General features: G+C 34.5%; 1 protein-coding gene and 1 pseudogene across 7 annotated transcripts in view; one reads left to right on the top strand and one right to left on the bottom strand.

Annotated features, from left to right (window-relative positions):
* The window catches only part of LOC123639377 (PARP1 binding protein), a 61,902-nt gene that overhangs the window by 22,901 nt on the left and 24,801 nt on the right, over nt 1-14,200 (top strand). For 6 of the 7 annotated variants that reach the window (XR_006735707.1, XM_045553099.1, XM_045553098.1 and 3 more), the window contains 2 exons: nt 8,939-9,109; nt 10,251-10,405. Coding sequence is in view for 6 of the 7 variants with exons in the window: in XM_045553099.1 (XP_045409055.1) it covers nt 8,939-9,109; nt 10,251-10,405 (326 nt within the window). In the remaining variant the exon portion in view is untranslated. The remainder of the gene's footprint in view (nt 1-8,938; nt 9,110-10,250; nt 10,406-14,200) is intronic. The other variant, XM_045553100.1, reaches the window with a different exon arrangement.
* LOC123640232 lies at nt 3,824-7,990 on the bottom strand (annotated as a pseudogene).

Here is a 14,200-nt window from a genome sequence, read left to right as displayed (position 1 = left end):
CCTGAAAACAATGACATCACCACAATATCATTTATCATATATAAGAAAACTTAAATATTCCCTAATAGCACTTACTAATGTCCATATTTAGATATCTCCATTTGTCCTCAAAATTGTTTTTATGTCTCTTTACACTTTTTTTTCCTGTAGAAGAATCCCCCAATCTCTTTTTTCTTTTTATTTGTCTGATTAATTCCTTGTGGTATTATTTAACTTGTTTCTCTATTTATGATATTCCCAATAAGCTAAAGGTTACATCTAAAAGCTTGCTTAGATTTAGGTTTAATGTTTTGTAAGAAGTACTTAATAACTGATGCAGAATATTTTGTTTTGTGTCACATCAGGAGACACAAACTCAGGTTGTCCCGAATTGCCACATCTCTCCAGTGTGAAGATGTAGTTTTTCCTTTGCTGTAAGCAAGGGGGTGTGGGGTGATACTTTGGCTTTGTGTAAATATCCTCCTTCCGAACAACCTTTTACCTAATGGTTTTAAGCATGCATTGATGATACTTTTTTTTTTGTGACAGAGTCTCGCTCTGTTGCCTGGGCTAGAGTGCCGGGGCGTCAGCCTAGCTCACAGCAACCTCAAACTCCTGGGTTTAAGCAGTCCTTCTGCCTCAGCCTCCCAAGTAGCTGGGACGACAGGCATGCGCCACCATGCCCGGCTAATTTTTTTCTATATATACTTTTTAGTTGTCCAGATAATTTCTTTCTATTTTTTTTTTTAGTAGAGACAGGATCTCGCTCTTGCTCAGGCTGGTCTTAACTCCTGAGCTCAAGGGATCCTCCTGCCTCGGCCTCACAGAGTGCTAGCATTATAGGCGTGAGCCCCGGTGCCCGGCCCATTGATGATCCTTCCTTGAATCAGTTATTTTTTTAGTGTTTGTAGAATGGTGAGTTTCTAATTTTATCATGTCTTTTCATTAATTCCTTGCCATTTCTCAGTAAAGAAAAACTTTATCTTATCAAATGGGATGAAGTACAGTTCTCTAAAATTGTCAGGATCAGTAATGAATTCTCTTTACCAGTTCAGGAGTTGGTGTAATGGTTATGTATAAGAAGCAAATTAGATATTTTTTCCATTTATCTTTCTCCTTTTTCTGTGTGTATATTGTATGGACTCATAAATTTTTATTTATGCAGTGTTTTAAAATCAGTTCTATTCAATCTTTGATGCTAAAATAGAGGGAGCTCCTTCAAGCTGGCTTCCGTGTCCTTTTTACATTCCCTATTAGACTTTTTGAGCATTTTCCTCTTTTCTGATACAAGAAAATATCCCAAGCCTACCCTGAATGTTTCCTGCCCAGACCTGGTTCCTTTTAGTGATTTGTAACTATTTTCTTTTGCTTGAAATTAATTTTCTACTTCCATTCTCCTTGTTTTCCCCTCCTGCCCCAAATCTCGACAAAATGCTTACCAATTGCTTGGTCTTTTCTCAGTGGCATTTAAGGAATATATTCATTTATAAAGAGGGTAGATCACTTGAAGATCTCTTCTCTTTGATCTATCCTACATGCTCTGTAGGGAGAAAACAATAATTATTCTTTATTTTAAAAGGGAATGAACTAATTTATATATGTAAAAAGACCTAAGCCTTTAAAACTTTGGGTTACAGACATAAAGCATTATTTTAAAGGGCTATTGATGACTAAAGATTATATTTAATAGTATGACATATAGAAACTAATGGGTCTTCATTGTAAGCATATAGTTTCCTCCTTTAAACGGCACTGATTGTTTCATTGTATTAATCCCCTACTTTTTATCTTTTGCCTTCTTGGATTGTATTTTCCAATAGAGTTTTATCTCCTAGTTCAGCTGATAGATTAGATTTTCTTTGGACTATTAAATGAGCAGCCATCCTCTTAGCCATGCTTCTTTTACTTGCAGTTTCTAATTTTTATTTTACAAGCTCTTTTTGAAAGTTGATATATTCCTAATTAAAATTCTAAAGTGATTTTTTTGGGCTGCAGTCTTGAAAAGGTCTATTTTGATCACCAAATATGCTTACTAATGTCATGCCAGAGTCTTCAAGTAGATGAATGGAATGAATTTGAGAAACAATATTTTTGTTTCCTTATTTTATTTTATTTTACATCATTTTATTTTTCCTAAGGTACTAAAATACTGTTTTTGAAATTCTGAAGTAATGAGGGAAAAATAGAATAAAGGATAAAGATAAAGGCTCAAAAAGAAAATCATCAGTTAAATAAAATATTCTCCCAGTATAGTAGTTCTAGTCCAACCCTTTTTTTTTTTTTTTTTTGGTCATTATGCATAAATATTTATGTGTTGGAAAAAATACCTGTACAAATTTTTAATCTTCTCAATTTAGAAAAACTGACTTTCTTCAAACTGAGATCAAGTATCTGTATCTCAATAAGAATTAAAGATAGGAAAAGAAACTTGGAATTGTCAGAAAGTTTAAATAAAAACTGTCCAACTTCTAAATAAACATTGCAAATACTTTGTGGTATGAATAGAATCAGTTTATTAAACAAATAAACAGAACATTATCCTTATTTTTGGTATCTTGGTAAAAGCCTCAATCTTGTGGATTTTTTCAATTTAGGCCCTTGCTCCTGGACATCACAACTGTACTTATGTGGACTACTTTTCCAGAGAGCCTCTTTAAAACCCACTTGCAAATACAAGAGCAGGGAAACCATAACAGCCATGTTATCTGACCATAATGATAGGGATAGATTTCCAATTCCAGCCATGAGTTAAAAGAAACACTCTAACTGTAAAGACTCCAAGATGTTTTTCCCTAATGTTTGCCCAGCATCAAAGACCAGAAGGACAGAATTTGCTATCCTTAAACAGCAAGTTGTAGATGTGGGAGCTTAAGCCCTTGTTTTATATCCAGTAAGTATCAGGTATATGCATACCAGTTGTCCTTATTATTTTTGGACAGCAAAACAGAGATTGCACTAATTTAAATGTAAGAAATGTAAAATAGTTTCTAATTACAAGATGAACATCACTTTTTCTCTGCTTTGATTTTTGGCAAATTGTGTTACTGTTGCATTGTGAAGTTAAAATGAAAACTTTTATTATAGACCACATGAGGTATTGTGATTTACTGTGAAAATAAAGATAATAAGACATTTAAAATATAAGTAGAAAACTATATTATACCTTATTTTATAAAAATTTAGGGCAAATCTTAAAGTTTATTTTCATTTGGTTATACCTTAGAGTGCTTTGTAAACCAACACAATAAAAAAATGAGTACCTATTTGATCCCAGGTAAGTTTTTAATTAATAGATTTTTAATTTTGAAATTTTTAAAAGGCCAAATACATGTATTAATTTTTCTTTTATCATTGAACAAAAACTGATTGAGAACCTATTAACAAAAATTGATTATCTACTATAATGCCAGTCATTTCTTTAGGCCCTAAGGGTACATTATTTACTCTAATGGAACTCATAAAGTAGTGTAAGAATTAAGGAAATAAATTTTCAGAAATTATTAAGACCTATGCAGAGAATTATAATAGGGTGATATATAGACATCATAGGATGATATAAGAGAGTACATGAATATCTACTCTATTTTGGGAAACCGGGGACTCTCTCTGAAAAAGTAACATTTAACTGGTATCTATAATATTTAAGAAAAAAGTTTCTTAGGGTTAATCTTTATTTTTTGCCTTTGGCAAAATAAGATTTTATTTTGAAAGTCATTTGGAAGATACTGAGTAAGGAAGGAGACCTAATGCTCAATGGATACAGATTCCAAATCCATGTTCTCTCCATTCCCTACCAATGGTCTTCGTCATGCCAAAAAGTTGCTTTCTCTGGTAATTCCTATTTTTAGCTTCCTTGAGAAGAGATCTTTTCCCATAAGCCATCTTTTTTTTTTTTTTTTGTAGAGTAGAGCTTTATTTCCAGGAAACTGTGTGGTAGTTGGAGATGGGTATTTTTTAAAAAACATCAAAGTAGATCTATTATGCTCAACAAGAGGTGGTGGGGTGAGGGAGTGTTGGCCAAAGGTAAAGTGGAAATGTTCTCTAGTATATGCTTGTCATCTTGCTACAACTAGAAATACACATGTGGAAATGGCATCCAGGAATACAGTCCTATATGAAGTTGTTCTGCCTTTTGCATCTTAAATGCTAATCATTCGTCCTCCCACTGAGCCTGGCACAGCCCTCAACTTCTCCTCTGAACCTTGACCATGAAAGGAGGCTCTGTAAATCTCTACAGTTTTAATGTTGACAGCAAGGCCATAAATTATTGGAAAGTAGTTTTCATTTTCTTCGTGGTCATTTAATTTTGTCACACATAATGTCAGTGAGTGTCATCTTATTGTCTGTCAAATTCACTAAGTTGATAAGTAAGTTTTTGTGACAACTGCCTATTGTCACTGAAGCCTCCCACAAGGTGCACTTCAAGCTTTCCATGTTGAACATGGTGGCAAAAGGATTTTATGGAGCCCATGATCAAGAGGACCTCAGCTTTTGTGTAGGTTCCTTCACAATGTGTCAAGCAGTGAGCCCCATTACCTGTGTGCCTCAGGATCACAATGTGACAAGTAGGGGCATCATCAGAACTGAGAATAGAGATGGAGACATCCTTTGGGGAGGTCACTGAAAGATCTTTTTGCTGATATGGAGAAGGCCCTAAAAACCCACTTGTTGAACAAACTGACCTCTGAGAAGTCTGGCTCTTTCCTCCAGAGGTGGACGACCTTGGATGAGGTCCCCAGCGCCCCTCAACAAGCAGTGCCATTGTGGAGGTGGCTGCCTAGCAAGGAAAGGGAGGTGGTGGCTTCCCCAACCCCAGGCTGCCTGCCACCCCTGCCTTGCCCGTAGAGCCACCACCAGGATTAATCTTTAAACTTTGTTTTTTTTTACTTAATTTTGGTTAAATTATATCTCAAGTCTATATTTAAAGTAACCTTTTCCTATCCAATGAAGTTTTTTTAAAAAATTGACCCTGACTGCTTCCTGCTTTTCAAAGATTATTTTTCATGTGGAAATTTAAATAATTCAAAAGCATATTACCTTTAAAATTAGTCTTAAGATATATATGAACGTGAAACTTGCTTAATGATTATCTAAGCAGCTTATTGTTTTGTAATTTTCTTTTTTAATTTTTAAAAAATTTTTAATTTTTTTTTTTTTTTTTTTGAGGCAGCCTCACTGTGTCACGCTGGGTAGAGTGCAGTGGCATCATTGTAGCTCACTGCAACCTCAAATTCCTGGCTCAAGTGATCCTCCTACTTCACCCTCCTGGGTAGCTGGGACTACAGGTGCTCCTGAAGACACCAGGCTCATTTTTTCTATTTTTAGAAGAGACAGGGTCTCACTCTTGCTCAAGTTGGTCTCGAACTCCTAAGCTCAAGCAATCCTCCCACCCTGGCTTCCCAGAGTGCTAGGATTACAGGTGTGAGCCACTGCCCCTGGCCTGTTTTGTAATTTTCTATTGAAACCTTTTTTAGCTTCTTTTATGCTTAAAAAATGTTAAATGTAATTATATAGAATATGAAGAAATTTTAGTTTTAGTAAGGAAAATATCTTCTTTGAGTTTATAGTTGATAAATTACTGGGACTTTAGCTGAGTTACTGAAGTTACTGAAGGATTTATGAATTTCATGTTTTGTTTTGTTTTGTTTGAGACAGAGTCTCACTCTGTTGCCCAGGCTAGAGTACTGTGGCGTCAGCCTAACTCACAGCAACCTCAAACTCCTGGGCTCAAGCAATCCTTCTGTCTTAGCCTCCCAAGTAGCTGGGACTACAGGCATGCGCCACCATGCCCGGCTAATTTTTTTCTATATATATTTTTAGTTGTTTGGCTAATTTCTTTCTATTTTTAGTAGAGATGGGGTCTCATTCTTGCTCAGGCTGGTCTCGAACTCCTGAGCTCAAACAATCCGCCTGCCTCGGCCTCCCAGAGTACTAGGATTACAGACGTGAGCCACGGCATCTGGACGAATTTCATGTGTTGGGGGTAAACTGAGTTTAGAATTTGTGAGTCCATTATCTAAAGGAATAGGCAAGAAGAGGATTTCAAGAGAACAGTCTGCAAACAGCATTTAAGAACTAGAAACAAACAGGATTCCATTGCAGAATGTAGGATGGAAGTAGTTGAGAGGGTATAAATAGGCAGAGAATTCCATACAAGAAATGTAATTGTGATAAAATCCTGTTTACCAACTTTTTCCTTTTTTGGATTGTACTTTTGGTGTCATACCTAAGAACTCTTTGCCTTTTTCCGGGTCATGAAGATTTTCTCCTGTATTTTCTTCTAAAAGTTTTATAGTTTTATGTTATATATTTAGATCTATGGTCCACTTTGAGTTTTTTATAAAAAGTATGAGGTTTAGGTTGAGATTCATTTGTTTTGCATATGGATGACCAATTGCCCCAACACCAATTATTGAAAAAACCGCCCTTTCTCCACTGTTCTTTTGCACATTTGTTAAAAATCAAATTGCTGTATCTCTGTTCATCTATTTCTGGGCCCTATTCTGTTCCACTGATGTCAGTGTCTGTCCTTTCACAAATACTACTCTATCTTCATTATTGTAATTGTATAGTAATTCTTAAGATCGTTTGTCAGCATATTTAATGTGTTGTTCCAGTGTCTTCTGGCTTACATACATCTTAATGATCTGTTAACCTTATCATTGTTCTGTTATAGGTAATGTGTCAGTTCGCTCTGGCAGCTCTCAAGATTTTCTCTCATCTTTGGCTGTCAGAATCAGATTATAATGTGTATAGGAGCGATTTTCTTTATGTCTTTCCTAGTTTTCCTTAAGTAGAATCTTGGATCTATAATGTTTTCCACCAAATTTGGCATGCATGGGCATAATTTTGTGAAATGTTTTTTCTGCCCTTTTATTCCTCTTCAGGGATTCCGATTACATGTATGTTTGAACTTTTTTCCGTTGCCATTTCCTCTATGAATTTATTGATAACGTATATTCTTTTAATTCATTGAACAGTTTTTAAAATTCTTTGAACATAATTTATAGTAGCTAGCTTTAGGTTTTTCTGCTAAATTCAAGATCTAAGTCTATTTGGTGACAATTTCTGTTGACTACTTTTTACCCTGAATAGGGGTTATACTTTCCTTTTTCTTTGACTATTCAGTAACTTTTGGATCAAAACTGGATATTACAAGTAATATTATTTTATATCGATTCTGGATTTCATCATATTCTTGTGAGAAATATTGGGTTTTTGATCTAGTAAGCAATTACTTGCCTAGATTCCAGTCTGCTCCATGTTGGTATGCAGCTGTTAAAAGGTATACTTATGGCTTCCCTTTGCTGCTTCATTAGTTTGGCTTTTGTAGGTCTTCCTTCTGCCTGCCAAATTTGGTGCTCAGTCAAGGATTTGGGGAGAGATGGAACTTATTCTCTCTGTGGTTTCCTTTTTTCTAGGGATGTCCCTGAAGTTTCCATTTGCTCTCCCAGGTTCAGGCTCTGTCCTCTAATGCTTCAAGCCTGTCCAGCTTCAGTTTTCTGCCGTTTAAGTGATGCACAGTTTGGAATGTGTTTAGTTAAGCAAATCTTCAAACTCATAGCTCCAGCTCCTTATAGCTCAATCTTTCTAGAATATATTTTTTTCCTGATTTCGACCTGTGTTTTTGGTGGACCCCTAGGGTCTCTCCCACACTTTCATAGTCTGTCAACCAGAGATTTGGGCTATTTATGCTCTGAGTTGTTACAAAGGATTTCCGCCTTTAAATCTGTAGCTGCTTTCCCAGTCCTGAATTCCAATCTGTGGCACCTTTAATCACCTCTATTTTCTGCAGTCATAGCCATGAGACTTTGGACTTACTCTTGGATTAGTAAACCACAAACTTAATTCGTACCCTTCATATTGCAGTTCTCTTAAAATTAAACTTTCTCCAGCTTCTGTCTACTTTTTGAACACTTTACAGTACCTTTAAATTGTATTTTAAAATTTGTATTTAATATTTCATAGTTGTTAATTTGTGGGGTCACATGATCACTCACTTCTCCCCCATTACTGGAAGTTGTAGGGCCTCGAATAATCACAAACTTTCAATTCTTACTCTTCTTGTTGCAGTTCTTTTAAAATTAAATTCTCCAGCTTGTGTCTGTTTTTTGAATGCTTTCCAGTGTGTTTACAGAGTTATGTTTTTAAAATTTTACCTAGTATTTTATTGTTATCTGTGGGGGTTCACATGATCACTTCTCTCTCAGTACTTGAAGTTGTAAGGCTTTGAATAGCTATAAATAGCTAATTTTAAGAAAAAGGTGATAAATGCCCTGGTTTATCATTTGAGTGTGAAGGATAAGTGCAGTATATATGAAACAGTTATGCCCCTATCAAGTTCTCCCAAATATTATTTATGTTGTGCTTGAATGACCTGTAGTGTTTGAGACCAGTAATGTCAGCATCAACTATGTGCTATTGTTTGCTTAATGTTTGGTTGGATCTCTCCATTTTAATTCTTTGTTAGTTATCTGGTATTGCCAAAGTCAGTATCAAGTAATTCTGAGAAATTTAACATTTAACTTTAGCTTTTATGTTTGACATTGTAAGGAATGTAGATAAATATAGAATCAAATAGAGCCAATTGGCCCACACCCTAAGCATCAGGCGACTTTATTATTGTGTCTTACTTAGTGGCAGATGTATGTAGGGGAATGTGATGAGAACTCATAAGTACAGATTTGAACTGCATGTTTTATATCATTTTCTAAGAACCATTTTCCAGTAATTATGATAAATTGTTATTTTCTCATAATTTCTCATTGGCAGTAAATTGACTCTATGAGCAAGATGTCCAACATAAGTTTTCAGTTTATAGAGCAATTATCTTTGCCTAAAGAGCTGAGTGAGGTATTGTGATTGAATGCTTATATGCATTTTTCTGCATTTATAAAAGAATATTTATGGATTTAGTACAACTGCAATAAAGAAATTAACTGGATATTTTATTGTACAGGTACAGCTAGTAGCAAGAAAAATTTTTTTTTCGTATCTAAACCTGCTAGTGAATTCAAAGAATGACTTGGCTCTGGCTCACATTCTCAATATTCCTGATAGAGGACTTGGAAGAGAAGCCTTTACTGATTTGAAACGTGCTGCTCGAGAGAAACAAATGTCTATCTTTCTGGTATGAATGTGTTACATTTTCAAGATTGTTTAAGACTTCTTGAGCAGTGGATCCATGTACCTTAATGTAGAAGTTCTTGTATCTATGATGAAACAACTTTTAGTGGTTAATTTTACCTCTGTATTTGAAAATCCATGGAATTTTTATTTTTTACTGTATCTTTCAAGTTTGGCAAGGAAGAATTGTTTTAAAGCAGTGTTTCCCTACATATGTTCTGTAGAGTGCTAACCTTGATAAATTTTCCTTAGATAAATGTTTCCAAAGGTAAAAATTCCCTGTTAAATGCTCCTTGAATAAATGTTTCCAAGGGCAAAAAGTGTAGAAATAGTTTGTACGCCTATTGGTTATACATAATGCATGTTTGTTTATCAAGAGCTTTGAGAAGTCCTGCCAAAAAGAAATCTGCTTAAAGCTTATAACAAATTAACTTTATTTAATCTGTTTCCTAAATTATTTGACCATGGAACTTCCCCCAAATTATTGACATTTCATAAAATTTGTCTTTCTTAGGAAACACTTTGGAAAGTACTGCTTTCTAACATTTCATCTTTGATGGAGATACTTTAATGTATAGCCATCACACATGCATTTTTATCATTATAAAGACAAGGACTTTTGAACTATACATGATCAAATAATCCTAGGATGTGAAAGCTAGATGGAACTTAGTAATTACCTAGTCTAAATCTTTATTTACAAATAAAGAAGCTGAGATTTGGAAGTATTGAATTGCCCAACCTGTTTAACACAACAAATCAGTTGACAATGAAATTTCTCTGTTTCATATAGCAATTTCAATAGCCCATAGTCAATCTTTATTAATCAATATATTCATAAATGAATTCTTTATAATCAATGATATATTCTCATGGATATATTCTTTAGCCCCTAATTTTTCCTCTAACTTAGCTCCTCAGCCTCTACATGCACTTGGATGTCCTTGCTACCACCCTTGCTAACATGAATTCTGCATACTTGTTTCTTTGGTTATTTGCTTCTAAATCAAAGTGTGGCACAAGCCATAAAATGTACTTCACTTTAACTGTATACCCAGGATTATATAAATGTATCTGGCTTTATAAATTATAGTTTTAATTTCTAAATCATTACATATAACTAAATCATTTGTTTTAATTCATAGGTGGCTACATCATTTATTAGAACACTAGAGCTTGGAGGAAAAGGATATGCACCATCACCATCTGATCCTTTAAGGACACATGTAAAGGGATTGTCTAATTTTATTAATTTCATCGACAAATTAGATGAGATTCTTGGAGAAATATCAAATTCAAGGTAATGAGTTTTCATAAATCACAAATGTATCTTATTAATCTATCTTTAAAACTTCATAGGATCAGAGGTAGGAATAAAAGAGATACTGAAATGACCAGGCATCAGACCAAACAGTAGGGAGAAGAAACAAAATATCTGTATGAATAAATTATAATCACATGACCTTACTTCCTAAATTTCTGCCTATCTGTGATTCTGAGTTTTTCCTAAAGTCAAAGGGCATGTCAAAACCAAATCTGATTAGAGAAGAGGGTTACCATTTATCTGGAAGAAATAGATTTTTGGGGACTGGAAATGACTAGATAGATAATCTCTTTAAACTTTTTGTTTAGCAATAAAGGAAACTGAAGCCAGAATGAATAAGAAAATTGACAAAGATATGAATTTTCTATTCTATTTTCTGCTAGTTATTTTTAATTTTCTTATGTGTAAATCTTTAGTTCATCTGGAATTTGTATATAACACTGGAGGTGAGAGGTTTTTTTTTAATCTGATAGACTCCTATTTATAATATAGGCATGTTGGATGGTGAGTAAGTTTTAGAGTAATTTGGGGGGCAGAAGTGGATTGTATATGCTAGCAATCATGGTAGATCACTATCAATTTGGTTAGTGTGCTATAGCATTGTACTAATAAAAGTAGCTGATACTTATTGAACACTTACTATGAGTTAGACATTGTGCTAAACTCTTTACTTGGATTATCGTTTGATAATTACAATAACCTTATATGATAGGTATTATTACTATCCCCAATATAGAGATGAAGAAACTGAAGCACTGGGACCAAGTCACTTACCCTAGGTTACATTGTTATTAAATAGCAGAACTGGGATCTGAACTCAGTTCTGACCCTGACACCCATTCTTTTAAAATCACTGTATCTTATTCTATGAAACTTTTTCTATTCCAAGATTCTAAGAAGAATTTTTTTCTGAATTGCATCCTATCTTTTCATATGGATATTCATTACAAAGAAGTAAATTTGGGGATAGAGTTTTGAAAATGACTTATAGACAATATCAGTGTCATCTTCTGAACTTCCAGATAATATATTGGCTAGCCATTTCTTCTGAGGTAGCAGATAATTAATTTTTAAAAATAGTTTACTTTTTGAAAAGCACTGTTGCTCACTCTCTCTCTCTCTCTCTCTCTCTCTATATATATATATGTCAAGTGGTACTATAGACTTATAATAAAGTTCTCAGAGGAATTGACTTTAAATGCTTTTTGTGTTTGTTTTTGTATTTATCTCCCTTTGAATGAAAATTTTTGTGGCTATTTTTGAATTTTCAATTTTGGACATAATCCATTAACTTCCTACCATGGAAAATGAGGATTTGCAACCTACTCACCAACCTCCCAACAATCCTTTCCCCTAGACCCCCACTTCTGTTCTTTTATCTTTCTAATATAGTTATACCACAATTTTGGTTATATCATGTTTTAGAGTTTATATTTATGACTGTAAATATTGTCTGCAGCTAAGCTCTATGACATACTATGATTATTCCTTTCTTGTATGATTTTTTTTCTAGACTTAGTAATTATCTACTTTTTTATTTTGCTTTGTTTCCTATTATCATCAATTCTTTATTAATCTTGACAATAAAATTATAAAATTTCTTCTTAATATTGGGTAGTCTATCAGTTCTGTTCTTTTGCCCTTAAAGACATTCCTTCTGGAGAGTCCTCTGTCTTCCTTATTCAGTCATTACTTTTAATTGCTTGGCTTGTGTCTGAGTGGCAACCATGAAGCTTCATTATCAGCTTATGAATTTCCTTTGTTTGTGCCTTGTTTCCTGGATCTTATGACTTTATTTTTAATTGTCAAACCCCTTATTTTGTTCAAATAACTTTCTCAGGAAAAGTAAATAGTAGGCAAATATCTTCATTCTGGTCTCCGATTTGATTGTATATGATGTTATGACATATTTCATTTGTCTAAGATTATTTATTGTATTTAATTTTAAAAATGTTTTTATCTGTTTCCAAGATGGTCTTTTTTTTTATCTAGACTGTTTTTCTGTTTGTTAATTTCTTTGTTTTGCCCTCTTTCATGTTACAGGTGTTCTTACAGTGTATGTTGATTTTGAACTGTCCTTTCATATTTAAGAGTGAGGCCCTATAAAGCTAGTTAGCAGCTCTCTACAGTTAGCTTAATTATAGCAAGGTGGCCAATTGGCTCTTTTTTTGGGGACTCACTCTCCAAATACCAGTAACAATAGGTTTTTTCTTTGGGAATTTCCTAAAAGCTTCTACAGAGGCATCCTTTAATCTCTAAAAACTGTAAATCTGGCTAGCAATAGTCCAGCATTTGAGGTAGGTCCAGGTTGATGCCAAGTCTCACAATTTAGTATGTAGAACTCAATCCCTTTGTTTTTAGTCCCTGTTGCCCCTAGGTCTCTCTGGCTTAGTTTCTTCATAGTAATTCTGCTTCCCATGCTGAGGTGAGAGAGGCACATTAGCCTCACTGCTCAGACTAGAAGGACAATGGGGTGTAAGTGTTCCCTACGTAATGACTGTCAACTAGCTTGCCTATTTTTAACCCTACCTTTATTATAGCCTTCAATATTGCCTTCACTTTCAGAGAATTTTTGAGTTAGCTTCTTCTTCCTGATGTCTCTCTTAGCAGTTAATTAGGCTTTGTCTTTCTGTGTTCTGGGTAGTTAGTTATGACTTGACCACCATCTGCTTTTCATTTTTCCATGCTTTCAAGAAATGTCTCTGCTATCACTAGCTATTGTCTCCTCTCCCATTCTCTTTGTCTTTATAGATTTAAAACTTTGCTTTTTTTGACATTTTAGTGAAGTTTGGAGGAAGCAAAGATAAATGCATATGTTCAATCTGATATAATTTGTTATAATTGTATTCTTTTTGGAGGAATTTCTGGTTGGGGTAAGTGATCAACAGGGTAGAAGTATAATATATTTGTTTTAGAGGGATGTAGGGTGAGGGAATAGACTTCAACTTAGCAGCCATTTTATTTTGGATATCCTCTCAGGTCATAATGAGTAATTATTCTGTCTTCTAGGGAAGACCCTGAAGAAGTGGGTATCTAAATAGTAATTGTCTTCAAGTAAATGTCTAAATAGTTCACTTGAGCAATCTTCATTTTCTTCTTTGTGTTGATTTAGGTTTTTTATTTTTATTTTATTTTTTTGAGACAGAGTCTCACTTTGTTGCCCAGGCTAGAGTGCCATGGCATAAGCCTAGCTCACAGCAATCTCAAACTCCTGGGCTCAAGCAATCCTTCTGCCTCAGCCTCCCGAGTAGCTGGGACTACAGGCATGCGCCACCATTCTCGGCTAATTTTTTCTATATATTTTTAGTTGTACAGCTAATTTCTTTCTATTTTTTAGTAGAGATGAGGTCTCATTCTTCGTCAGGCTGGTCTCGAACTCCTGAGCTCAAACAATCCTCCTGCCTCGGCCTCCCAGAGTGCTAGGATTACAGGCGTGAGCCACTGCGCCTGGCTGATTTAGGTTTTTTAAAAAAATCTTTTCGTATTAAGTGTGTGTTTTATAATTTTAAAATAAAATTATTAAAAACTAAAAACATACCCTGCTCATACAGTAATAGATAGAAAGGTGTATGAGGAAAGGACAATTGACCTAGTTTGTGGGAGCCAGGAATAAAGAATGTCAGGAATGCTTATCTGGGTGGATGTTACAGTTGAGCTTATTCTTGAAGGATGAACTTGAAGGAGTTAACCAGACATGGGAGAGGAGTATCAATAACCTATAGGGACATTGCTCTACTGGTTATTCATTTCGTGTTATAATTTCAACCTTTC

Source organism: Lemur catta, chromosome 6 (assembly GCF_020740605.2).
Source record: "Lemur catta isolate mLemCat1 chromosome 6, mLemCat1.pri, whole genome shotgun sequence".
In the NCBI taxonomy this organism is placed as follows: Eukaryota; Metazoa; Chordata; class Mammalia; order Primates; family Lemuridae; genus Lemur; species Lemur catta.
Note: the sequence above shows the minus strand (reverse complement) of the source record. Positions and strands in the feature narration are given on the sequence as shown.